Consider the following 27,826-nt stretch of genomic DNA (forward strand, 5'->3'; position numbering starts at 1 on the left):
GTTAATTGGCTGTTAGCAGGACACAGATTCATGTAAATCTTTTGTATTACAGATTCAGAAAAACATTCGCGTGTGGGTCCACAATAAAGAACATTAGCAGATGGTGAAGCTGCAAACACAGACAACATGACAGATTGGCCATCTCCTTCGACAACTTTACATCATCCATCAGGTCTGCTTGCATTTCCTTACAAGCATACTTTTGCTAATCAACATTGTGCATGGCTTCTAGCAATGTGTATTCTTCACGCATCTATTTTTAAAAGGGGCTGGTAGGAGCTGCTTTGATTGGCGACGAATCAATTTTCCTGTGTTCACGCCCACAACGGCGCAAAACGCCCATTTCTAACTGTGTGTCTGCAAATATACCAAAACGTAGTTGAACCTTATTTCTTTAATTGCCATGCATACGTTTCAATCGGAAAATTCATGCATATTTTAAATTAGAATGTATGAAAAACACGGCAGCAAACAGGCTTGATGCGTATACATTTAATCCTTGGATTGGAGCGGAGATGTGTGAACTCTAGCGGCAATGTAAACACCACAGCTGGTTCGCAGCATCTCAACAGTGAGCGAAAGGTTTACTTTAAGCCTTTTTGGAAGAGACCGGCAGTTAATGCCAGGAGCATCCCCTTGCTGACTTGACTCGTCTATTTAAGGCTACAAGGCTCAGATTTAGTCTGCTCAGGAGTTCACCGTGTTAAATGTGGCCGTGTAGACAGGCTGTCCAGAGGGAAGATGGCTTCATGAGGGGCCGCCATGGTGGTCTTTTCCCTTCAGCAGCTAGAATATGTTTTTTTTCACAGCCAGAAGCACACTGCATTTATTTCCGGGAATAATTTCAGGTGAATAAAAGGTACATTAAATGGTTTCAAAGTATATTTATTAGCTAATTACCACCTGAATCATCCTTGATAGAATGTTTGCTGTGCTTTTGCAGACGTGATAAAGCCTCTGAAGGATATCCCTCATCAAATGATGGTGGAAAATAGAAATGGCATTGACCAGTCGCGTTTCCATGGCAACACTTAGCTGTTCCACAATGCGTTTCATTTTTGACTCACGAAACCGCTTGTACTGTATGGAGAATGTTAGATTCATTTTCATCTCAAATTTCACCAAATTAGCAAAATGAGGGTGTGTGACTGGAAGATTTATTAAGTTGCTACAAGTAAAAAGTGATTTTTGTAATGAAGCATTCCACTGCTTGATCAAAATGCTTACATCAGCAACACGCAGGTCACTACAGCGCCCCTCTGCCATCTGATGCGTGTGTCATTGATACATGTTCTAAAGTGTCCATTAGCTCGAGCAGTCAGAGGTTATCCTCATATCTGTAGCACCGATGATCGCTCGGTCAGCACATCTTGTTACGGCACCGAAACAAGAAGCTGTATTCATCCCAGAAGCAGGATATGCTCTAATTAGACTTAATTGTCAATGGGGATGTGACTCATGTGGTCGATGTTCAAAGACTTTTTTTTTCAAGTCTTCTACTTTTCTGTGACGTTTGAAGTCAGATTTTTGAGGGTTTTTTTCTTAGGGTTGACATTTGAAGATAAATGTAGCATGAAGTCATCACACTTGAATTGCGCATGGTCACTTGGAGATAATCGTATTTTATGATCAGCAGACCATCTCGTAATGGCTTTTTTAAATTGTGTTTCAACTTTTTGACACCTAACAATTTTCACTTAGTGTTATATTGACGTAACAGCCAAACACCCTGAAGCGAATATACAATTTCACATTTTCCTTTGAATTTTCAAATATCGGTAGGATCAGTTACACATTGTACCCATCCAGAAACTATAATATTTTATAGCGTCTCGATAAGTGGTTGTAAACTATCATGACCGCATTTACCGTATTGTATTACATAGCGTGCTTCTCATTCAAAAATTTTTGCGTATCTCAGCTTTAACAATTTAGCAACTCAGCACCCAGTTGAGAACTTCTGAGTAAGGTGACAGAAGACACCGAAATGAAAAACATTACCATATTGTCTTAAAAAAGAAAAAATATCATCATACATCATATGCTTATTTATGTTGCTATACAACACGAGAAGATGAAGCATAACGTTAAAGGGCAGAATTTGCTAAATGAGTTTATGATTCAGACACGATGTCATGGCTGCGTCATATCCTCTCATTCGAGTGAACGCCATGGGCCACTATGACACTTCTTGAGAAAGGAGTGTTTGTTCTCTGTCTGTCTCCTCAAATGTGTCAGCCCATCAATGATAGATGGACCTCACCTTCTTTCAACTCGACTCATCTTTCACCCACAGCTCACCTCCCAGAGGCTCAGTCAGTCAGCCTCAGTTTTTTTTTTCTCCCACTGGTGCAAGTAGATGAAACTGAAGAGCCATTAAAATGACGTTAAACAGGGTTTTTATTTCATCCATTAAATAGTCTAATATAATTATAAACAAATTCATTATTAATTGCAACTATTAAAAGATAATATTCTATTCACAGAAGTCTGCACTCAAACTGAGTGCTCTTGTATTTTCTTTTTTTTTTTTTTTTTTTTATAGCATGTGTCCACAAGTTACCATGGCGCCCTTGTATAAGAGCAGAAGGGTGATTATTACAACTCTACAGTGTAGCCCTGCCCCTGTCCGACCGCCATTCCGAGCAGCGGCGAAATAAAAAGGCTAATGCGGAGGCTGTAATTCTATGTTGTCACAGCCTATTGTGCCCAAGCCGAGGCCACGTCTATTCTCCTCTGGTGTTGTGTGTTAAATGCAAGGATGCCTCTACAGGCTCTGTTATGTTGAGTAGAAGCAGCGAGAATACATTTCCTCACAGGCGCTTCAGAAGTGAAGGAATGTTGAAAACCGTTGCTTGTAAATGGAATAATGCGTTTATCTCAAATGACACATTGCTGCGGTCGGCGTCATACAAATATGAGCAGTTTGTAATTAAAATGTCTTTTGTTGCCGATAGCTTTTTTTTGGTTGTGCTTTATGTCACATATGGCATATTATATTCCAAAATAATTATTTGTAATAACTCCATCCATCCATCCATCCATCCATCCATCCATCCATCCATCCATCCATCCATCCATCCATCCATCCATCCATCCATCCATCCGTCCATCCATCCATCCATCCATCCATCCATCCATCCATCCATCCGTCCAATCTTAGCTAGCTAGCTAGTTGACATGAGATAAAATTGTCACCCTGATGTTTCTGTGTCATCAAGGAAATAACAATATATATATAGTAAATTATAGTAACTATAATTACAGAAAATAATGTTTTTTTTGTTGGTGTGATGAGCAGCTGGGTTAAAAGTGTCCTCCACCCCCTTCAAGTCTTCCCCACTCCTCCTCCATAGATGCAGCCTACACCTCCCTGAAGGGAGGACAAGCAGAGCGTGGCCTGAATGTAAAGTGTCCCTAATGATGCCATGTGCTTCTATGTGCATGGTCTATCCTGTGGATCTAATACAAGAGCTGTACCCCCAACATCACAATCCTCAATATTTGATTGACAGCGCCACTGAGGTGTTAATTCAATGATTAGCATTGAATCACCGTAGTTAATTTATTCCAGCTTTGTGGGTCCCTATACATGCCCGAGAACTCATCAATTTTAACAACATGGATTCTTGTTGTTGCGGTTTTCAATGTTTTTTTTATTTTGCTGCATTTCAGTTCTGCCAAATGTTGTAGCCGGTGAATCAGGGTAAACATCTCCCCACCCTTTTGGTATGGAGTCAAACGATTATGCACACAGCATGCAGCCATGAGCCAGAATCTACTCGCTATTTAGCCTGGAGCATGTTGACCTCATCAACATGAGACTCCTAAAAAAGGTTGACATCATGGATAAATGATCCACTGCCTTAATATTAATCCACTAAACCCTTCCCTTTATATAACGGACCTCCAAAGTCAAACAGCTCCAAAGTCAAGTACCATTTGGAGTTCAAACCATCGCCATGTAGGGCGTGCGTTGAAAAGTAATTGGCGACTTCGGGAGGTGATGCGACCGGACTATCCCAGAAATAGGCCGGCCGTTCGGAAAAATCAATTTTCCTGACATTCCCAATGGCCTGTGATGGAGTGGCAACCAGTCCAAGTTGTTGTCTGTCTGTCACTCAAATTCAGATGACCTAGATTAAGTAAAGTAGAAATGGATAAATAGATGGACTTGGCACAACTTTAACTACGGATATAAAAAAAACGTTAAAAGTAAAACATCCAAAATTGTACCACTATTAGTGCGTTTGAGTTTGGAGGTTTCAGCTGTAAAGCAGATTTTTTTCCCCCCACATCCGAATGAATATTTTTTCCTCTCAAATACCTTCCATCAGCATTTTCCTCATTTTCCTCATGTGCCCAGCATATAATCGTTCTCGTGGATGACTGGCTGCAGAGCTGATTAATCGGCTGGCTGGACACACTTTTCAACCAGGGAACAGCGCCGCGATTGTGTGACAGCACGGCGGATTTGCGGAAGCCTCTGACTGATCCAGGTGGCCGACTGTCGGCCGCCCTGGCTGGCTGACAAGCTCATCCGTTTGCTGTTACCCGATGGAAAAGACCGGAATGATTTTGAATTTGACGGGAGGCAGCACGGTGCCTTGTGGTTAGCACCCAACACTTCTGAAGTTCTGAGTTCGAAACTCGGAATCAACTTATCTGTGTGAAGGTTACATGTTCTCCCCGTGCTTGTGTGGGTTTTCTCTTGGGACTCAGTCTTCCTCCCACATTCTAAAAAACATTTTAGTGAATGTTGTGCTGTGTGAATCCAGCTGGAAAAGTGTTCCAGAAAATGGATGGACAATTGTGTCTTTTTTTAGAATAATCTAAAATGATGGTGTTCATAAATTTACACATTTTTGGATTAAAAACTTACTAGCATGTTTTCAATCCTAACGGACCACACTTGAGCACACTGTTGAAGTTGGATCAACGTTGTTTTTGTCTTTAAACCTCATGTGAGCCACAATCCCTTATAAGGTGAGGGTCACGTCTTTAGACTCAATGGACCATTCAGTCAATCTTGTTTTTAACGTTGCATGAAAGGGATTAGAATGATAAAGATGATTTTATTCTAGTTTTTTTTCACAAGTTATCTCCTTAGGTTACGCCAACGATTTGTCTGTCCAGGCCAACGTCAACAAAACAAAATGTTCCGCACGTGACCTCGCAGTCAAGGATCTCGGCGAGACAAGTCCTTATTTGTCCCTGTTTCAATCTCTCTTAACGCACACGCTCTGACAACTCTGAGTCTGTCTCTCGATTATCAAACAAAGACCAAATAATCCCTTCAGTGTTAACATGCAATAAGAAAATAACATGACAAAATTAGCATAAAACATTTTGCCGCTCCAAAGCCAATGCATTTGTGTTTAAGAAAAATACTGCAAGGTGACAATTACCTCCTTCACTGCTAAAATCTTTGACGTCTAAAGCTGTCAATGGCAGTGAATGAATTAGGTCACTCTTGCAATCTTGTAGAAACGACCATTAGGCGTGAACATTTTGCAGTAAGTGCTTTCCGCCCTGCTGTTATCAGCTCAACATCTGCTTTTGCTCTTAAAATTGTACCCGGGCCTTGATGAATTACACTTCCACTCAGCAAGAACAATGTGCTTTTCAAGTGGCTCAGCCGAGAACTGACTCGTAAAAGGTTTGGTGCGCAACTTGAATAAATATTACCCGAGTCGTTTGAAAGTAATACCGATCAAAACTGAATTCAAATCTGACAATGTAGACCTACTGTATGGTTGCTAACAGGAAACACATTTTGCCAGTGGTTAGCATGTCCGTGTTTTGAGGTTGTGGGTTTAAAAATAGACAAATGGATGGTATAAGCAGCAGTCACCCCCTAATATCCATTTAAGACCACTACATGCAATATATTGTGGACTAATGGCTTTTATAATTTGTAATTAGGCCTTATTCTCATGTAAACGTACTTGAAATGATGCACCGCGTGTTATGCGCAGCGGCAATCAAGACATAAATTCACACTTATCAGCTGGAACCAGGGCGCTCCCCAAACGAGGGAATTTGATGAAAAATATTCTTTGCTAGCAATGCATTATCTGCACACAGCCTTCTGTATTTTGCAAAATGTTCACGTGGAAAGTAATTTCTTTAGGCTCGGAGAAATCACAGGATTCTACTGCCTTGTAGTCGGGCATCCATTTCACCCGTTAAGGTTCCCAAATATGGTTCCTTAGCCTTCACTCAACTTTCTTCTGTTCTCATGCAGTCATGAAGAAGACTCGATTCACTTCCTGTTGAGCTTTTGATTCTTTTTTTGACAACCCACGGTCGTAGGAGTGTCGCATTGGAGGCGGGCAGGAAAGGATGAGCATGTGCACCTTTTCGAAGAAAAGTCCTCCAGCTGCTCGGAGGCGAGCACACAAGTCACCGTTGTGTCCCCGGAGAAAGAGAGAGAGAGAGAAAAGAGAGCGAGAGAGAGAGGCCCGGCTGGCCTAAGGTTGCCAAGGCAACAGGGAACAGTGTAGGCATGGTGAAAGAGCTGACAGGGATGAGTGGCGACGCCAGGGGACACCTTTATGCATGAAGACACTGACTTTTGGAGGAGAAATAGAGAAATATACTTTTAAAACAAATCGAATCGCGTTATTAATAGCTCTGCTTAGGCGCCGTCCCGAATCGAAGGGCACAATGCTCGGGATCGAACCTTGCGGGCAGTCACGGAGTATATTTTACGCTACCCGGTAAAGGATGAGTGGCTCATTTCTTTTATTCCTTCAATATTAAATACAAAGTCTGCAGCATATTAAATGTGGTTACACTTAAAATGGTGTGAAATTATTCACAAGATTGATGAAAACTTCAATCGACTGTTACGCTTTAAGATTAGTGTATGTCCACTTCTGAAACATCGGTGTCAAACTCAAGGCCCGGGGGCTACATTCGGCCCGCTAGATACTTTTATGCGGCCCGCGAGGATAAATTAAATTTACGTCAGTACTAAAATCGCAAGTTGTCTTCACTTTTAAAAAATAGAGCTATTGCTAGCATTTTTTTTACCATTCATATTTTCGAAATATTTGAACATTTTTTACTTGTTTCAGATTTGAAAATTATTCATCATTTTGTTGTGTAGTCTATACTGTATATAATATGAGGAGTTCATACATTTATTTGGGTTGACAGCTTCTTCTCAACAAAAATGAGTTTGACACCCGTGCTCTAAAAGAAATCGGTAAAGAACATCTGAAATCTTTGCACAAGAGTTTTATCTTCTTGTTAACGATTAATCCTCGAAGGAGGTCTGTAGTTTTGTTATTCTAGTCTCACTGTTTGTCGAGTTCGCTAACCTTCTTGTGTGTTGACACAGTGGCCTCACTCTTCATTTGTCTCCAGCTGTTCTCTGTCTACATTTGCTTGTACTTATTTCCACGCCTTAAAAAAAAAAAAACTCCCACATTAGTTCATCTTCCTGCCTGCCGGATGTAGCGGTCAGCCAAAAAAAAAAGGCCCAACATTTTTCGAGAAGTCTTCCTTAAAGTGTCCCAAAGTAGAAGTGATCATTTTGGATGGCTCCAGCTAAATACCCAGAAAGCCTTGTTGACTTTACAGACTACACCTTCCTCAGACAGCTTGGTTTTGTTTTGAGGCAGCTTCACAGGAATTAGGAAGATATACAGCGCCAGCGTTGTGTTTCTCTTTTGCCTTAAGTGCATGTTAACATTTGTTTCTAAATGCGCTTTCCCAAAAACGATATTGTTCACAGTGGGATGACGCATCCCACGTCTCTATTTCCTGCAGCGTCTGTTGGCATCATAATAAATAGGAACACGTCAAGAACGTTGCGATGGAACAGCCTAAATTATTCACTTCCATTAACACAGGCGCCCATTACACATTCGATTTGTTTAGGCCGCAAAATGTCTGCGAGCGATCGATCATAAACAGGAAGTGAAGAATAGACAGCATGACCAATGAGGGCTCTATTTTAAACATGCTTTATCTTTTTTAAAAAATAAAATAAAAGACGTATTATGCTTTTTTGGCGGGTGTGGAAATGGGTTTATTTGAAGAAGAAGAAAAAAAAGGTTGTTCGTGCTTCTCTCAGCATTATTGACGTGATTTCAACACATATTTTGAATTCTGACTTTGAAGTATGATACAGTTAGTTAAGGCGGGGCAAAATATCAATACAACAATGGATCATACCGTGCAAGAGTATTGATACACCAGGATCAAAATATCAATACAGTATGTTAACATGCCGGCGGTTCTGCCTCGGTGGTATTGATTTCTTCATGGATCAATACTACAGGGCGCCTCATGGTGGCGCTGATCAAAGTCAAATATCCTGAAATGTTGTTTGACATCCTTAGGTTTTTCTTGGAGCAGCACAGTTTTCCCTTTGCTACACATTTTGGGAGGGAATTACAAATCGGATACTTTCTTCTTCATATTTTGTTGTGAAAGTGCGTTTGGAAAGAATGAAATATTTTAAGGACTTTTTAACTTCTCTAACTTTTTTTGAAACACACTGCTACTGCAAATAGCTGTCATCAATTTTGCTCTTTTAGACTCACTTTATTAGTACTGCAAAACTTTACCAACTATTTCAGCTGTGTTCCCTCCCACAACGGCGCCAACGCCCCCTTCTACCTACGCACACAGTTCAAATGTGACACTGTGAATGTGATTGCTTGTCTGTCTTCTTATCTGCCCTGTGATTGACTGGCGTCCAGTCCAGGCTCTTGTCCAAAATCAGCTGGGCTAAGCTCCGACTGGGATGGATTGTATGCACCTAGAAATCCTTGGAAGAGGTCTCCAGTTATCTTCTAAGACGTAGCCACAGTATCTCCTAACTTGATGTGTCTGCTTTCTCCATCCCGACCTTGATGCGAGGCCCCTGCGTTTACGCCTGGCGTGTGAGACTCTGATTTAACGGCGAGAGAAGGACTTCCTTATCAGTATGTTTCCCGTGCGGCTGCTGTCTCATTCTCGTGCTGTTATGACCCTGAGCTGTCATTGTTTTTACTCCTGACACCCTTTTCCTCCAAAATACTCTCCCCCTCCTCGCTTTTCCTTCTTAGGCTCCACTAACAGGTGATGTCTGTATGCTCTTGCCCAAAAGCTTTTTCCACACCCGAAAATGTCAACGCCAAAGACGTCCATCAACGCTGGTTCGAACTGACAAGCGAGCCATTAGGGGCGTTTGAAAAAGGGCGTTTTCGCCAACGTCCATCTGCTGTTCACTTTTAGCCGCTATTACATGATGAAAGCTTGCTTTATTTACTGTCTCCCTCTCAATGGTTGTTAATCACAGCTCTGTGCAGGTGCATCATGACCATGTTTAATCATCCTGCAGAAAATATACAAGGACACACACACACACACACGGGCGCACACACACCTTCCCCCACCCCCTGCAGAACACAACCGTTCTCTTCGCCCATGATGTAATGCTAGCAAACCCCTCCTCTACCATCTCTCACACACCCTCTCCTTCCCTTTCGCCTCTTTCTATTGGTGGTTCCAGTCTGCATCTGCTGGATCAGCACACACACATGCACTCACTTTACACACCGGTAGGAAGAGGATGAGGAGGGGGATTCCGCCGCAACTGCAGGCTTAGATTACTCCACCTGGCTGCGGTGAGTCCCTCTTTTTTTTTTTTTTGATACATGACAGGCGGCCAGTGTGGCTCACACAAAAGGATGCTTTTACTTTGTCGTTCAGGGGGTTGATGAAGTGGAGTGAGAAAGAGCACCGGTGCCGTGGTCGTGCATCACACTGAGTCAGCTTCTTGGCTGGTGCGTGTGTCTTAAAGTCGTTTATAAAAGATGGCATGCGCTCGGTGGCTGCTAACTAGGAGGGATGTCGGTCACCTTGTCGGGAGATAACGCACGCTGAAGATGCTGATGATGAGGAGGCTGCGTTAAGTTCTCAGGGAGGAGTGCAGTGATGTAGTTTGCGGTGAGTCCTGGCCAGCTACACAATGAAGATGCATTGGCTACAAATAAAGCCCTGACACTGTCATTATGTGGAGGGTGTGTGTGTGTGTGTGTGCATGTGTGTGTGTTTGTGTGAGAAACATATGCATGGCTCCTCCTTGTCCCTGAAGTCCGCGGAGCTCATTCACTCGAAGGCTCAGTGGGATTTGAAAAAGGAAAATGAGTTATTTTATCCTGACCTCAACCTTTGAATCCCACAAGAGCATATATATTTTAATCTATTTTATTTTATATTTAAAATTAATTAATTTTATTATGACCTTAGCGCATTGAATTCCAAAAGAGCTGAATTTATTTTAAATCTTATATTCGAAACCCCTCCTTCCCAAAAAGTTTATTTTGCTTACTTGTTTCAAGTACTTTATTTTTTGTTTAATTTAGGTTTTTTTTCTATTTATTTCATTTGTCATTTAGTTTATCAAGATCTCAAACATTGTATTCAATTTCTATAATTCATAAATCAAGTCTAAATAACAAATCAATTTTAATTTTCAAAATGTTACAATTATTTTGCATTTCCAATTTTGGTGGACCACCTGCAATACCACCACGACCACTAGAGGGCCGCGGACCACCGGTTGACAATAACTGATTTAAAATTAATTCATGTTGTCATTTGTCTTTTATTATTATTAATATTTTTAGTAATTCATTTTCTATTATGATTCCATGATAAATGCATTTTTATGTGGTATAAGTCGGTATTTTTTAAAACGTGTAAAAGTATCTGTGACATAATTTCATTAAATGATAACACATACTTTACACACCCTATTTTTTGCCTCGATGAAATTAGAAATGAAGCCTTGTCTCATGCGAGTAAACGACCTTATACCCCACCCTGTATCCTGCCATGTCAATGGCGTGTTCAGCTTTCATTACCATGACAACTGGGGGGAAAGCCCTGATTGCAGTGACTTCCTCTTGAGCCAAGAGCGCCCATGAAGACCATAAAAGCATTTTTACTCATGGAGGCAGTACATCATGCACTACTCTGGGGGTTGCTGCATGCCCGTGCCTCTTCATGCTCCAGACAGGGTGTGGTAAAGTATTTTTGCAGTCCACCATTTGCAAATTTACCAGTTTTTTTTTTTTTGGGTAGCGATACCTCAATGTAGCTATTTGGGGGGGAAACTCACCTATTCGCTAGAATAGGCAGATCACAAAAGATTTCAAGACTAAACTATTTGTCTACAAGCAATGAAAAAGCTATTTTCTCCAATAACATGTCCCTTTTAAGATTATCTCTCCACTTCATGTGGTTGTCATTGATTTTCCCCTGTGAGTCGATCCATCATTTCAAAGAGCTATCGAGTCAATCTGTCGAGAAGTTTAATCCAGCTGCAGCAGCAACAACACGCTATTCTCCACGCCGAATAATCAACGTGCTGCTCTTCAATTAACCAGCAAACAAATTAGCTTTGCTGTGCCTTTCAACTCACTCATTGCCAGTGATTGCAACCATCTTCATCATTGTCATAATCGTCATCATCATTGGGAAGATTTGGAACTTGGGTGGGTGGCGGTTGTCGCCAGCCGTTTTTTGTGCTTAAGTTCCATATCGAGTAATAATTTGAGCTGGCACAGAAACAAACAAAAAAGTAATTAAAAACACAATTCGCCATTACACTGAATATAGTTAATTAATTAGTAAATAGTGGGAGCTCAGTGCTTGTTTCTCTTCCACATGGCTTGCGGTAAAAAGCCACGATGATGCTCAAAGTGTGTTATTTATGCCATTAATCAATTCCAACCAAAAAAATGTAGCAAACTTTTCTATATAAAAAAAAATCATAGAAATAATATAAGTAAATATAAAATATATATTTTTTACAGAAACAGTTGATCGTCATGACAACAATAGCATACTCCGGGTTTAATTGTTTGCTAGCGACACCACAACCGCAAATAACACTGAATTCAAGCCAAGTGGTCTCTTACGGTAGATACCTGAAATGATCAATATCTTTATTTTCCGGTCAGCATCAAATGGCCCATGGACCGGTGGTTAGGACAGTTGTTGTACAGGATGTACAGTAATTAGGCTGCAACTCCAAACTAATAAAGCAACAGGAAATGGGTGCTGTCGGCTCCTCGGAAGGTTAACGTGTGCTCTTGCTGAGATGCTTCATTGATTTCTGACCGCTTTAAGTCCCGTTACACTCCATGAGAGACACGCTGTCTCCATGGTGACCTTTTTAAAAGTGGCCTCAACACTTAATATTGTAGCTGGACCAGCAGTGGAAGAGCTGCTATCGTCCAGCTATCCATTTCTACAAACTGTGAGGCACACGTGCAAACCACTAGGACACCGTGCTGTCCGTATTGCCTTCAAGGAAGGAAAATCTGACTATCTGAGCTCACGAACGGAGACGTGGCCAAGCAGCTGTTGAACCAGTTTGCATCTTGACTATATTGACGTTCCAATCACCTTGATGAGTCGTTCAGCCTGTTTAATCGTATTAACTCCGTGAGAGTCCAAGCTTACTTCCATATGATTTGAACCAAGGCTTTTACTTCCTTTAATGGCTTTTTGGCTGGAGACAGAGATGCCACGACTACACTAGACGCATCATGTGATGGCGTGGGGCTCGTCTCTGGAAAAAGCCAACGGAAAAGTCCATCCTGGAATCTCTGTTCCATAAGTGGATAAGTGGACGACCTCAGCATACTTGTTCGACAAATGTAAAATCAATAAGGCTCTTGCTTTGACGTAGGAATGAAAATTTAAAGATTGTTTCAAACTTGTCTTCCTGTTAAGAAAGGAAGATTAAATATCTTGACTCAGGTATTCAGAGTTGGTGTAAGATCCAGATGCACTTTCAAGTAATATTTGATATTTAGTTCAAATATCAGTCTGCATTTTTACAAAATCATTAACACATCATCAATGCCTGTTTTTTTCTTCCACCCCCAGCCCCCTCAATCCTCCCATTGTGCAGCTGTGCGGGACCTTGACCTCTGCCCCCTTACACAGACTGCAAAGGCACAAAGAAAGTGCAAAATAAATGTAATATATTCATCAGGCGTCTCATTAGAAGCCCGCACGTGGCTGACGTCATGTCACGCCGGTCCCCCCGGGGCATAAGCATATTAAGATGAAGATAATTCATATTAATGCCACATGTCCCGCCATGGCAGATATTGTCTTTTATTGCTGATGGAAGATGAAGAGAGGAAGGGTTACTAGTTTGGCATCAGCAGGCGAGCCGCTGCCAGATGGCTTTTGGTCATTATTTCACTTTGGTGTTTTTTTTCTCTTTGTTCACTGACCACATGACATCTGCGCAGCAATAAACTTCATTTAACCATGAGCCTCCCGGCACGGCACGGCTAGACAAAACTGCTCAGATTAGTGTTAATGAATCTAGTGGGTCAAAGTCCAACGTAGCCTCACTTTCTCGAGGTTATGAGTTGAAAATATTTTTGGAATGCATACAAAAATAGTTCTCCTTTTTTTGTCGTCGGTCTGACTTTCATCTGAAGGGTTGAAGGTTATCAGACACTGAGTCATGTGATGCCCTCGTGACTTTGTAGTAGCCTATGTCAGCATTTTTGCTCCCCTTCCGAAAGGCCTCTCTGATGACACTGATGCACAAATCCAGTGTGACAAAGAGAGCTTGTCATGTACTTAACCCCAATCAAATGTGACCCGATCTGAATGGCCGCAGTGTAGTCGGCGGTGCGTTGGCTTGTCTGGACAACGGCGGGATGTTATTGGAGCATGGCGGAAGATTGAGAGTGATGTGTTCAACAATGGAGCCCGCTGTCAAATGGGAACCTTTGGCAAAGTGGAGGCCACTTATTGTTTCTTATCGGATTGTGATATGGTTGCAGAGCACCTCTTTTATATTAAAATAGAATTTACTGAACAATTTTGACTTTTTAACACCAAGGCCTATATACACTGCAGGATTGCGGATGCATTGCATGAATTGTGTCAACAAGAGAGAAAAAAAATCGACTAGACATTCAACTTCACTTGCATAATTACACACAGTACATAAGTACACACCCTTGCACATTTCACTAAAACAAATATGTCTTAAGAGTTACAAAATGTCTGTAATGATGCCGACTTATACTTGATTTATGCTTTTTTTTTTTTTTACTTTTGCATCTCTTTTGGGACACAGCAAGTGAGTCACACAATTTAGGTCGGTTCCAAAATTGTTTCACAAATTGCTTGTTTTGAATTTTTTTGTACACACTTGAACCCCTGAAGTTATAGTACCTGTTGTAGGTTTGAGGTTATTGTGTACTTTGTATTCTGAGCTACTTTTAACTCAAGTAAATCCTAAAATTTCAGTATTTTGTTTGCTGAGTAAAGAATTAGTTCTGTATGTTTTGATCGATTAATAATTCTTATTTCACTTTTTTGTAGATTTGTTGTAATGAACAATAGACGATAAATAATGTCGCCTTAATCAGGACATTGTTGATTTTGTCCTGTAGAGGATGCCGCTTAGTTTTGACATTTTTTTTTGACATTGTGTGCAGTTAGGGGGCGGAGATATATGGAAGCTCTTTCAAGACAAGACAAAAGTAATCAAAGCAATAAAGATAATATGATGCAACAAAGATTTTACATATAACCCCGCCCCTAACTGCAGGCCTGCTCCCAAAAGTCGTTGGGAAAGTTCAAGCACAAGTATACAATAGATATATATTATACTTTTAAGAAATGTTCATCATCAAATTTCCCTGCAAAGCAGAGACGGATGGTGTTGTTTTAAGCTTAACTGATGTCAAAGCATAGTGGAGATGACTGCAGTGTGACAAGCACAACGTGACATTTTAGTCTTTTTTGCAGCAGTGAAAGGAGATTACATGAATGGCTGCGTCCGCCTGTGTTCAAGTCTTTGCCTTTGCCCGTAATCCTCTGTAATGCTCTTTGTGCCGGACGCTCGCTGCTCTCCTTCATTGTTCTACTTGGCTGCAGAGCACAGCAGAACAACAAGAAGACAGCAGCAGCAACTTAGTCATAGTCAAAATATACACACAGTAAAGACAACTTTGCCTTGAAGTTTAATCTGAACTAGTTCAGAATTCATCATCTTGAAAGATTAGCCTAAAAGAAATAAACAAATCCTTGTTTCAAAATTAAACAACTTGAATCTGTGAATTAAATCCAGCTGATTTTGATGCGGATTTTGGTGTGAATCCACGTCATCTGGAAAAAAACTAAAAATCAAGAAATGTTTGTAAAGTGTCTCCAATACAAACTTTTTTTTTTTTTTTTTTACCCCATGTGTAAAGTTGAAAAGCTGTAATATCAAACTAGAGCTGCTCAAAATTTGGATTTCATGGATGACAAAAGTTACTGGACTTTTTTGACTTGATAGTTTGAGGACTCCCTTGTGGTACGTGACGTCACGAAGGGCAGGCAGGGAGCGTGGGTTGTGGGCGGAGCTTAAAGTTTTGCAGCCTGTTGAAACACTACACAAGCACACATACGCAGAGTGGACTTCATTTGAGCGACACGTCAATGCGAGGAGCTGCGTTTGCCGGATTTAAACCTTGATCTCTTTTATGTTTTTTTTAAACTTCTTTTCAGCACCCCAAAGACTTCAGCCATCAAAGGATCGTTTGCATGGATGTGCGTGCGTTTTTTTTTTTTTTTTAACTGCAATTGGCAGCCAGGAATGGTGAGTCACAATTTTCTATGTATACGGAGGTTTTTAACAGGTTTGTTTCTTTTCTTCTAATTTGTTTTAACTGTCTTAGGCTTCTACAGTTCATTTGAAATGAAGCAACTCAGTCGGATTCCAAGTATTTTCTGTTAAAGTCAGTCTAATAAGTTTAGTGATGTGCAAACATTGTTGGTGTTGACCTAATCAATATTTAAAAGTACTGAGTTGAGTGTAGGGAGGAAGACCATCTTTAAATATTATTTGTTTAGGTTTTATAATATCAGGTACTTTTAAGACAGTAAGAATTTGTGCATAGGCCGACACAAGAAAATCAGGATCAGATCTAGATTTAATTTGGTTTATCACAGCATCATATTTATAGTTAATAAATTAATAGCATTTAATCTAGAGTAATTTGTCTTTCACAGATTAAAACAGTGACATCATCAATGTGCCTCAAAATCAGAATCAGAGTAAACTTGCTCTTTTATACTGCGTAGATGTTAAATTGGGTGCACACTGTTTTTTTGTAGTTAAAAAGCAAGAAATTAAAGTTATAGTTTATGGTTGAGGAAATGTGAATGTTTAGTGGTTAGCACACCTGGCTCACAGAGCTGAATTCTGGGTCTGAATCTCGGTTCAGGCCTTTCTTTGTAGGTTCTCTCTGAACTTGCGCTGGTTTGCAAGTTTAACCAAAGAGTCTGAAATTAAATTCACCATTGGTGTGAATGTGTGAGTTTTTTATGTGTGTTCCGACTTCCTCAGGAATGTCTCTAAATCATAGGTGTCAAACTCAAGGCCCTGGGGCCACATCCAGCCTGCCGTATCACTTAAGTGGCCCACTAAAGCAAAGAAAGCATGTCTATTTTGTTTCTTGCTCAATATCTTATTTCTCTTTTAACACTTTTAACTATCACACACATTAGTCCCCAGTCCACCAAATAGTTTCTTAAATTTAAAAACAGTTGTATTATTTAATATTTGCATGCCAGTTCAAACAGTTTGTTGAAAAGTGAAATTTCTTAAGATTTAAGATTTCACAAAACATTCAGGATGTGACTAAGCTTTTCTTGAGTAATATTTACCCAGAAACTTCACTTTTGTATGTGTAAAAAAAAAAAAAAAAAGCCTTTACTGGCTTAATCAAATTGATGAGTGTCTTATTGTGACATCACACAGAGGGGGAGAAAGATGAAAACAAACCTTCAGATGACCTCGTGTGAGAATGAACAACACTCATCCTCCCTCATTTTACTGTAAACCAAAAACTGCAGGAAGCAGTATTCCTTGAAACACTTAAATCCCCCCTCCTCTTCTTCTGCATCCCCTCATTTTGCCTAAAAAAAAAAACCTCACACGCACACACATGGGATCCCCACCCACACAATCACATACACATTCAAACACTCAAAACAAACACACATGCTCCACCCACTGCTCCGCTGAGGAATGGTCAGCATGTGGAGACCAGAGTGGGGAGACACTCATTCCTTTTAACAAAGGTTCACAAGGGCCCTTTAGTCTCTGAAAACCAGATAAAGTGAACCCCCCATCCATCGCGGGAGATAGTTGCCAAACCCATCCGCTATCGGCTTTAACAAAAACAAACCAGCGTGTTGATAACACTGCATGTGCCTTTAAGAGGCGGGGCTTGGCAGGTTAGCGTGTTGAAGTGCCTCCATGTGAGTGTCTGGACATGAGATGTGCTTGACAGCAATTTCTGTGGGACTGTTTTTTTTTTTTCTCGCTGTGCCATGCAAGATAAGCTAGCTGCCCCCATCCGGCCGGCCTCGTATATCAGTATCAGTAATATCCGATATAACTTTTTGCAGTCAGTCCACAAAGCCTTTTTGTGTTGAATGATTTGCATTTGCTGCATCATGTATGTGTCTTCAAAGTCGTTTTTTTTTGGCTTGCCTGTTCATATTTAGGACCACTTGCTGCTTTTAGGGAATGCTTGCTGTTTTTTTTTAAAATTATTATTCTTTTCAGATGCAGGTCAGCCAAGGTCCATCTCATTTGTCTCCCTTGACTTACTCATTTCCTTATCTTCATTTGGTTACACTGTATTAGTCAGTGTATTTTTGTGTTTTTAGCATTTCTGGACCTTACACAATCCCGCATTATCTTAATTTAACTTTGCATTGGTAGTGACACTGAGGATTAAGTCTGCAAAGAATTACCTGCTGATGGATTTGAAGTCCTTTTGGAAAATGTCTTAATATTTTTCTTACATTCAACTCTTGTCAGCTGTTTTGTGGGTCATTTAATGTTAGTCTGAAAAAATTTATTCTTATTTGTAATAGGTGTTTAAAAATGAAAAAACAAGAGTGGTCTGCTATTTTTTTTTCTGTATATATCGGGGGTGGCATTTAAGGGAGGCGCACGTTTGTCACAACTTAGTATCGGTATCAGTTTGAAGAAGTCTGAGATGGAAATGTATTATGCAACAGGCTCTTCTTTCTCCAGAGACAAATTCCTGCCTCCCTCTCTTTTTTTTTTTTTTTTTTTCTGCTTCTCTGTTTTGAATCGAGTGCAGGGGAAAAAGATAAAACTCTCACTTGGCGATGAAAAACAGCTGGTCGGGAATGAAAATCCACTCTTTTTCAAATCTCGCTGGCTTACTACGTTTACTATTGTTAAACGCAGCTATAGTATTGTGCGACCGCAGCTGTCATTCAGAATAATACAGGGGAGCAGATGCTTATTAGAAAAGAGAACATTCAACCAAAAAAAAAAAAAAAGCTTATTATTCTCAATTTCACAGTTAAAGACAAATGGCTTCAATGTGACTGGTTATTATCTATGGCCTCCATCAGGGAACTGGTGCCAGGAGGGACCGCCACATGCTGTTTTATGACTTCCTTCATTGGCACCAATCACAAAACCAAGGACCACTTACCTGATATCTAACAAAGAGCCTCAGCTGGTTTGTTTGAAACCTGCCAGACAGCAGAATAGCGCAATAGCAGCAATCTCCACTTGATTTAGATGGAGACGAGCTTGATAATCGGGTGGATTAATCGTGTCCTGAGGCAATTCAGGCAAAATGGTGTCCACTATGGGTTTGAAGTTGAGATTCATCCATCTTTGTGAAGTTTGCTCCACTTCTTGCATTAGATCTCATTAGATCGTGCAGATGTACAGACGTCCATGAATGCCCTTTTCAAAACCTTTTGTCCAGCTTGTCAAAAGCGGTAATGAAATGAGTCTTCAGGTTGATGAAACCGCAGGGGATTTAATGGCTTGCTTCCAACACTGACGTGGAAGTCATGAGATTGCTGGTCCGCTGTGGCCAGTCACGTATTTACTTTTGCTTCCTCGTGTGGCGTAATCAGCGCAGTGACCTCACGGAAGGCCTCGTTGCGTAATCGCGTGAGTGTTACTTTGATCGCTTGCACGTCGTCACGCAGGTGGATCATCTACTGTACAAGCTTGTAAACAACAACAGAGTTTATCTTTGGGGAAACTTATTTTTTCCTGAGCAGTTAAATTCTTATTTCGCAGTTCAGGTTGATGAAAATACTTAAATTCCAATGTTTGAAAGGCAAAAAGAGGACACAATTTGATATAATTAAGTTGCACTCTGAAGAGATTAGAATAGCAGCAGTAGTCAAAGTGGACCGCTTGTTTACATGAATGTAATAACACTAAAGGCCTCTAGGGGCGCAATTTATGTGCATGGCCATTTCTTAACAATTTCTCTCGCGTCACGCTATTTCAAATGAGTCGGCAAGTTAAACGCACAGGTCTTGGAGCCGGGTAAACAAAGGAGATTAGTTTAATCTACTTTGCTCCTGGTTCTGAGACTAATAGCGGCCATTTTTAAATGCCATAAAGGGATTTGCTGGTAAGTGCGCGGCAGTTTGTGTAAGAGATGCCGTGGTCAAGTGGCGACTATGGGGAATTACGAAACGCAGCCCATTAATTACACTTTACACTTTTTCTGAAAATGATCTCCTACGGTTCAAAGTCAACTGCATATTAGTGGGCAACACACTTGACCCCCAAACTCTCCTTTAAGCACTCCTCTGGCACTCATTGAAAATGAAGCCTGACTCTTCAACAATACTGAGCTGTGATTGGCCGATGACAGTTCCAGGAAGAATCCGACCTTTTGCCCAAAATCAGCTCTGCTTTACCGCGACACGAGTGAAGACAAGCGCTATAAAAAAAAAATAGATGACGAGAGCATCCTTAATGGAAAAAGCTGTTTTGTGGTCATTTTCATGAGTTGGAACACGTTAGCAAAATAAAAAAATAGTTGTGTTATTTTAGCTGCGGTCTTCTGGAAAGACGCATGTTGTGTCTTGTTTGGCCACCACATGTGCGTGCATACAGCTGCAAAAAATATGCGCGTCGTCGTCGGTAATGTCATGCTGCGGTGCGCCGTGTACTTAAAATGATATATGTGTCATTTTTGGTGCCTGTATTTATGGATGTGTTTGCCACGCGTGACATTATTGTAACTGAAGGCCGTTCAGGTACGAACTGAACAATTACTTCGTATTTTTTGCAAGAATTTTATTACTGATTATCTTCTGTAGGAGTCATATTAGAGGAATTTGCTTTAAGAGTCTTATCTTGAGCCGCGAGAAGCGGCTCGACTCAAGGCCGCCGCAAATCAATAGAAAGATGATTCGGTGAATAATTAATGATACGTTAGGGGAGCCCCCTGTGGGATGTTTCGCAAAAGATGCTTTTGGTTTCAATTTGCACAGATATTCATATCACCAGTGTCCATTTATAAGTACTGTCTGTAAAGGAGCTTGCTTATATTCCGAAGTTAGGCTCCATCTTGCTGTGACTTGGAATGCAGTGAACAGTAAACAAAATGGATGGTAGAAATGACAAAAGTAAACACAAATGCGAATGTAGCAAATTCTATTGCTGTGTCTTGGCTCTGGGTGATTTTTTTTTTTTTACCAGGATTTAAAAGCATTTACAGCTTGGCTATCTTGGTTCACAGTTCAACATACACTTTCATGATGAGCCACCTTCCTCGTCGCTAATTTTTCAAGCCTGCTCCTGTTCCGCTCGTGTTGGTGATTCAATCTAATAATCGGGTACAATTTTATTTTTGCGTGAAAGTGTATTACAAAACATTTTCCCCATTTAGTGTGTTTATTTGGTATTGTTTGGTGATAAAAATAACTAAAAATAAAACAATAACACACACGAGGTTAATATTGTACTCGTCAAACTCCTTGAAACGTCCTCAGTTACTGGTGCAGCGATTATTTTCTGAAGTAAAAGCAGTACACTCCAAAGTCTCCACTTTGCTACAGTGCTCTGTTTACTTTTGACCCTCTTTCTCTTCCTGCAATAAAACATGTTTCATCGGGGAAGTAAATTCAGGAGTGCCACATTGTCCCGCATTTTTATTTTACTGAAGCGTTCAATACCCGCCTGGTTTCAGTAGTTTCCAGAGGAACACTTCTAAAATTCATAACTATTATTATGTACAATTGTGAAGGTCATGTTGCCCTGTTTTAAAAACCTTACATACCTGCTACTGTTTGATCTCAAGCTGTGATCACGTCTACCTTATGATGATAATAATGATGACGATGATGATGAGGTAGTCAAGTTCAAGCTTGTCGTGATAGAAATTAGTACAACCACCCCTTGATGTCATGTTGCACACTGTAAAAGGTGTGCCACAAGTTTCGTTCCCAATGATGTCATCGCACTCTCCTGCCCTTTTTTTATTATTTTCGTCTGACTTTGTTTTTGTTTTTTTGCCAGACGAGCTGAGTCACGCTTTGTTGCAGAAAGTCACCGGCGTCGATGCATTAAGTTGTAGTCGATCGGCGGCCGGCCTGACTGCGACAAGGAGGGGCTGCAGTTTATTTTTAACCCACTAGTGATTTATTTAGGAGTCTGGGAGACGGCTGCAGGAATTCTGTCTCCGTAGTCCCCACCTGTCTTGTTCCTCCCACCTGTCTCATTCCACACGTATATTATTGAGCGTGAGGTTTTGGGTTTGAATCCCAACTGCTAACATAAGAAAATTCCCAAAACATGTAAGTACAACATGTACATTTGTATAATGAAATATTAAATTGTAACTTTAAACATTGTCTGCAAAATTAATTAATATTTCACGATGGTCACAGATTAATTGAATTCATTCAATTAAACTTTTTTTTTTAAGTGCAAATTTTATATACTGTGAACAAACTTTAACAAGTCAATAAAAAAGCTTGAGTCAGTAAAACTTTGCTGCATCACCACTATGGCAACATCTTGATACCTTTGTGAGGCGACGAAGATGCGGCTTTTGTTATGCAATGTGAACAACTGACAGCGGAGCCTCGTGTTGATTCGTCTCTTTCCCTAATAGTGCAATTCAATGGAGTTCATGCTGTGACGAGCTCATCCCTTTGCTAATTTACATTTTATCGCCCATTTTGTTATGTTTATAATATGCAAATAAGTGAATAATGCACACAGTGTCTTCGCCATAAATTCAATCCAAGATCATAGCTTGGAATTGGAAAGTTAATGTACTGTACGCATTTTAAATCTGTTTTTTCCCCCTGCTACATTTTAGCAGACTGCGCTAAGTGTGAGTTATAAAGACAGACCCAGCATGATGCCTCTGTCTTGTCAGTCACCCACTGAGCTCTTTCTCCTCAACACAATGGCTCCGGTAACTTTGCTGGAATCCCAAACCCCAACCGGTGTGGTTTTCAGGCATGTACTTGAGAATAACAGAAAGCTCTCAAGTAGTGATAATAGTAGTCCTCCTATGAGCCGTTTTGAAGTGCCGTGACTCCGAGACCAACTATTTTGGTAGCAGATGCCTAACCAAGCATCACGTCGATTCCCTCGGCCGAAGACTCACGAGAGACAAGATGATTGATTGCATGATTGAGTTACTTGTGGGTTCAACTCTAGTTTTGGCTTGGACCGGTTGTGCGGAGTAGTTTGCATGTTTTGTCTTGCCCTGGCTTCTGAAGGCTTTTTCTTCATTCCCCATTCCCAAAACGTGCTTCAGTTAATTGAGGGCTTGACCTTCAGTGTGTCTATATGTGCCCTGTGATTGACTGGCGACCAGTCTAGGGTCTTCCCTGCCTCTCGCGTGAATTTCTTAGTACCCCAATGAGGACGAATGTGACTGAAATCAGTCCAATGGATGAGGTCCTTAGCATTCACGCTCTTCCAGACATGTCATGACCCGGTCCGGTCTATCAACCAATGAGGTTGTCGCGTTCTTTCCTTCATCTCAACAGATGTAGGTGTTAATGTGGAGCCTCCAGGGGAGTTCTCAAGGTTAATGAATCTGTTGCTGTGAGCAATATGGCACCAGATTCCCTCAATTATCCATACAGTGCACGGAGCCTGATGAGACAGATGGGCTACATGGCACTAAACTTGGTAGTTATTTCTAGTACCAATAAATTACTTTTTTTGTGCCCCTTGCAAATGTGGTTAAATGTTTGATAGAAGTGGCCAGTTTAATTTAGCACTTGGGCCATTTGAAAATTGAAGACACTTTGTTGTCAGTTGCATCCCTACTCCTAAGGTCTTAATCACGGGCTGTTGCGTTAACTGGATTATCCAAATCCTCACAGTTTAAATTCTTCAATTCTTTGAAAGCATGTGATTTTTCCATTCCGTGCAAGCTGGCATGGATGCTTTTTGTGACAAAGCTGTATCAGGCCACCAACTGTACATTCACACCAGGTAAAAATCATTGTTGGTGGGCCTAAGCTTCTCGTTGAGGTAACAAAAGGTCAGGAGAAATGTTTTGACACATTTTCTCTACGGATTAAACTCTATACCATTTCATAAAGAGTGCCAAGAATCCCTGAAAGCACTCGCTTCTCATTAAATATTCAAAGACGTCTCATGTTGAGTAATGATATGCTGGGGAACTCCAGTCAGGGAGTAGTTTCAGTTAGAATCACAATGTCACTGTGAATAGTACTCAATACTGTTCCCCTCCAGTCCTGTGGGTGGCAGTAATGAGCCTCATCATCTCGAAACTATGTATTTTTTCCCCATTCTGTGCCTATTGCTGCATGGATGTCATTTTTCCATCAAGTCTGCCTAGTCTCTTGTTACTGGGGTTAGAAAACTGAACGGCCGGATTAATATAATATTCTATCATTAGAGTTATCTTGTCTGCTTCCACTCAGCAACTCTGTAATGGTGCCTGCCAGCTAAAGTTACGACCACCAGGAAGTCTGCCATCAGCGGTCACCAGACAACCAGGGGCCGGTCGTCCCGCCCCTCTTACCCCCCCCCTCCAGCCGTCCTGCCCTGCCAGTGGATTTATTACCTGCTCTAAAACCCTTTGAATGAGCTCTTGAGGGAACATTCACATTGATTATAAAAAAAAAGGAGAAAAAAAAGGCCTCATCCAGAGACGCCATTAGAGTGCTGTTTACTCTCAAAACTGTCTCTTGTATTTCGTGATTCATGTTCAAACTTTTTCAAACAATTGATATTCATCAATTATATCCGATTTTTTTTTTTCTGGAAGGGTTTGTGTACATGCACAACAAGCCGATACATCACAAAGCAAAATGACAGAGTTGTCTTTGGACTCGCTGTTCTTTCATTCATCCTCATGGCAGCCAAAAAATATTAAGTCAAGCATCCCCATGATTATCTGCGGTTGCTAATGACAGCGTCGTTTTTTTGACTGGGGTACGAAAAAATCGCAAAGGTTTGTGGCGTGGAGTGCCAGCCGCTTGCATTTTGATGTCGTTCTTTTGGCGGCGTGCTCAAAGAATGGCCTCGCTTTTGTTTTTGGCATCACTGTGACAAATACATGTTGCGCTCTCGGGACGGAGAGTTAAGGGGGACGCCTCGTTTTCATTGGTCGAAAATCCGAGTATCTCTCGCCGTTATATCCTCAGCCAAATTTCTCTTTTTGTTCTCAGAAATGGAATGTGTTGATGTAACTCAGCTTTAATTCTGCCTGTTCTTGGATGAGACTTAGAGAACGTATTTCCCCTCTGTTCTCTTCACAGTTGACCATTGCTTGGAGCTTAGTGCGGATCACATCCACCAGCAAAAACCAAGCAGGCTTTTAATCCAGAAAGGATTCCTCGTCTTTGTGCAAAGAGTCTGCTCGCCGTGTGCGAGGACGACCTGTGGGAATACAAGGATCAAGTCAAGGGCACGTTCGCTACCTCGCTGTACCTCTTCCAAAGATGCCGGCGAGGATAGAAAGCTGAGCTCGGGAGTTTGGTGGAGCTTCATGAATTCCGAGGAAAGTTCAAACAAACACTCTTCCCCCTTGTGTTTCTTGGTGTGAGGCTAGGATAACCATGTGGACGTTAGCGGCAGGCACGCGCTGCCTCGCGTTTGCCACCATCCTATTGGCCCTCTGCGTCCAATCAGCAATGACCGTGGATGACGACGTCACGCCGCGAATCACTTTCCCATACGGTAAGTGAAAAAATAAGACACTTATAACATCTCACAGCTCAACATTTTTGATGAAGTTGTGACTATTTTTTCCACCTTATTCCATATAAGGAACGGATTTTGACCAAATCAAAATATCAACAATTGGTTTTAATAGATTTTTAATGTTTCTGAATGTTCAGAACTTCTGTTTCCATGTCAGTGTTATATTAGGCTGTCATTTTAAGTCGTTTATTGACCTTCAAGATAACAATAAAACACCCAGCACATTCACACTGGAGCTGCTGCCGGCCACAGCTCACAACCAGACTCTCACGCCGCTATAAAATCCAGCATGCTCAACTTTTTAACGGCCTCTGTACAATACATACAACAATTTCTTTACACCTCATCCTTTGAAATTAGTGTCAGTTGATTCAAGCCACAATTCATCAACAATCGACAAAAGACCCTAAATAATATCATATCAGGGTGAGAATGCTCTGATGAGCGAGCGAGAAATCCCAATCAATGCTCGGCCATCTGCAGGACTCAAGCCTTCATTTGCATGAGTGAATTATCGTGATGAGCGAGGCGGACCGGCATAAGTGCTTGCAGGCCGAGGTGCACGCATGCCCAAATAAAATGCGTGCAATCATAATTGTGCCCGCACACACACACTGACAGTCATTATGCTTTGTGTTCAGGAATGGATCCACATGGTAACATAGTGTACTATACAAATATGTCTGTGCCAAGGATAGACATAATAAAGAGCGTTTGTTCTGTTAGGCAGGTGTCCACTGTGTTATAGTGCTCACTACAGCCACCTACAGGGCCGGGGTGGAATTTTCATTTGAGCAGTTTTTCTCAGTGGCAACCAGACTTTGCATGAAGCAGTGGAAAATACTATGTTTGTGACTACAGCTATTGCCAAATCACTAAAGCATCATGGTCATTTAGATCTGGAAAAAAATATATAGATAATAACGTAGAGCGGCCAATAGATGTGGTCAGTTGTCCCTTTGGATTATCTCCTGGTTTGTAACAGTCCAAAGTCCTCTTTAGAAAAATGCTTTGGTTGGAAGTCACATGTCAAGCTGCTGTTATTCATTCTCAAGCGCATCCTTTCTCTCGCTTAAGCCATTTAACTTCTTTGTCAAAGACCTAAATGGATTACACTAAGTCACTTTGCAGAAACAATTTAAAAACGCAAATAACTAGCCTGTGCCACACCATGTCAAACAACTTTGGTCACAATTGCATGCATGGAAAAAAAAAAGGGAGGGGGAACTTTCCCTCGCTTTAAGTGAAGTTTTTTCCCTGGAAAGATGTCTTTTTTTTTTTTTTGTCCTTCCTCTATTGACTGCCATTCACCATGCCTCTCTCCTAATGAGCAGGCTAATCTCTCATGTGCGCCGAGTGGAGGGTTTTTGTGTGGCGGTTGCGGCGGGAGCGCTCGTCTGTTATTCATTAGGGCTGCACGAAGGTTCATGGGAATAAAGTTGGGCATGCGGCGTGTTTTTCATTATCACAAACGTCTCTCGAGCCAGCGGACGTTTATTTCTTTCTTTGCTTGCATCAACAAAGAGTCGCTCTGAGTTTTAAACCTGAGAAGATTGGAGGTAGTTGTTTTTCACCACTGTGATGTGAAAAACCTCAGTAATGTTTGCATGTTTTAGCGCCGGATACGATTTCATGTGGACTTTTCACGGCCTTTTCACATTGTCCGTTCCATGCTGCTCCACCAACGGCGTAAACTGAAAAAGAAAAGTTCAACGACCATTTGTTATCATAGAAAAGAAATATGCTAAAGTTACTGACCTAAGACTTTTTGGCGTTTTGGTTTTTTTGACGGTTAATCTAGGGAACTGAAGCAAGAATTTTATTAAATAGTAAAAATATGACAACATAATGACGGAACAATTGGAATTTTCCCAAATTATGATTTCACGTTTCGGTTACGCCTTGCAGAATTTCTCTCCCCATGATTCGCCATCTTGGCAAAACAATCTTAGCATTAAGTGCGATTAGCGTTAGCTTCCCATAACCAGCACATGCTCAAATGTTTGTCGACTAATCTCGAGAGCGATGTCATGCGCCATTTCTCCGCCAATAGTGGACATAACACACACTTTGAAATACTTTTTTTACACGAGCGTGGCACATACTTCTGTGGCATTTGCCCCTTTCGGTGTACACGTTGCCCTTTACACACACGTGTTTGCTTTCCATTGGCCGTATATTGTGCGCCGGCTTTCATGCATGCTAATCCAACGACCTTGGCAGCACGCAGACAAGCAAAGGCGACCTGCCCGTGATTTTAGGCATCGGGCCCAAATACTAGTATCCCTTTTAGACATGCTACGATGCCTTCCTAAAACCTAGAACACGCCTACTGATCCTGAAAGAAATGCAGGCTGTGAAACCTCGACTCATAGGGGGGTCGCACTCACAAGTGCCTTCGACCGACGCCATCAATGACAATAGCGATGTCATTGCGACACTTCATGTGCAGTGCTCAGGCCTCTGCAAAAAAAAGATAAGAGGGAGAACGATGAATTATATATTTCTTAAACAAAATTGCTTTTAGAGCGTTTCTCCACACTCACCGATGTCAAATGATCACTGAGGACACGCCCACTGAGCCTGAAAGAAAAGCTGCCTTTGGACCCCCCACAAGTGACACTCATTAATGCTCGCATCCGACTCAACAATGGCGACGTGATTGCGGCACGGTTTTGATAGCCTCATCCCCCCTTTTTTTACACGCTCCAGCGGATGAGGAGAAAAGTTCCGCTGTGACACATTTGGACAGCTTGATTGGCGCAGAATAGCAGG

General features: G+C 41.2%; 1 protein-coding gene across 3 annotated transcripts in view; it reads left to right on the forward strand.

The window, feature by feature from the left end:
• The window catches only part of LOC148400837 (semaphorin-4B-like), a 50,193-nt gene that overhangs the window by 4,504 nt on the left and 17,863 nt on the right, over nt 1-27,826 (forward strand). Inside the window, exons 3-4 of one of the 3 annotated variants that reach the window (XM_088370130.1) lie at nt 53-172; nt 24,607-25,027. In XM_088370130.1, the coding sequence (XP_088226256.1) occupies nt 24,907-25,027 (121 nt within the window). In that variant the 5' untranslated portion in view covers nt 53-172; nt 24,607-24,906. Of the gene's footprint in view, nt 1-52; nt 173-9,511; nt 9,627-15,425; nt 15,635-24,606; nt 25,028-27,826 lie in introns of those variants that run through there. The other 2 variants (XM_088370129.1, XM_088370128.1) reach the window with 2 other exon arrangements.

This window comes from Syngnathus floridae, chromosome 3, assembly GCF_059516105.1.
Source record: "Syngnathus floridae isolate MCC-2025c chromosome 3, RoL_Sflo_1.0, whole genome shotgun sequence".
NCBI classification, from domain to species: Eukaryota; Metazoa; Chordata; class Actinopteri; order Syngnathiformes; family Syngnathidae; genus Syngnathus; species Syngnathus floridae.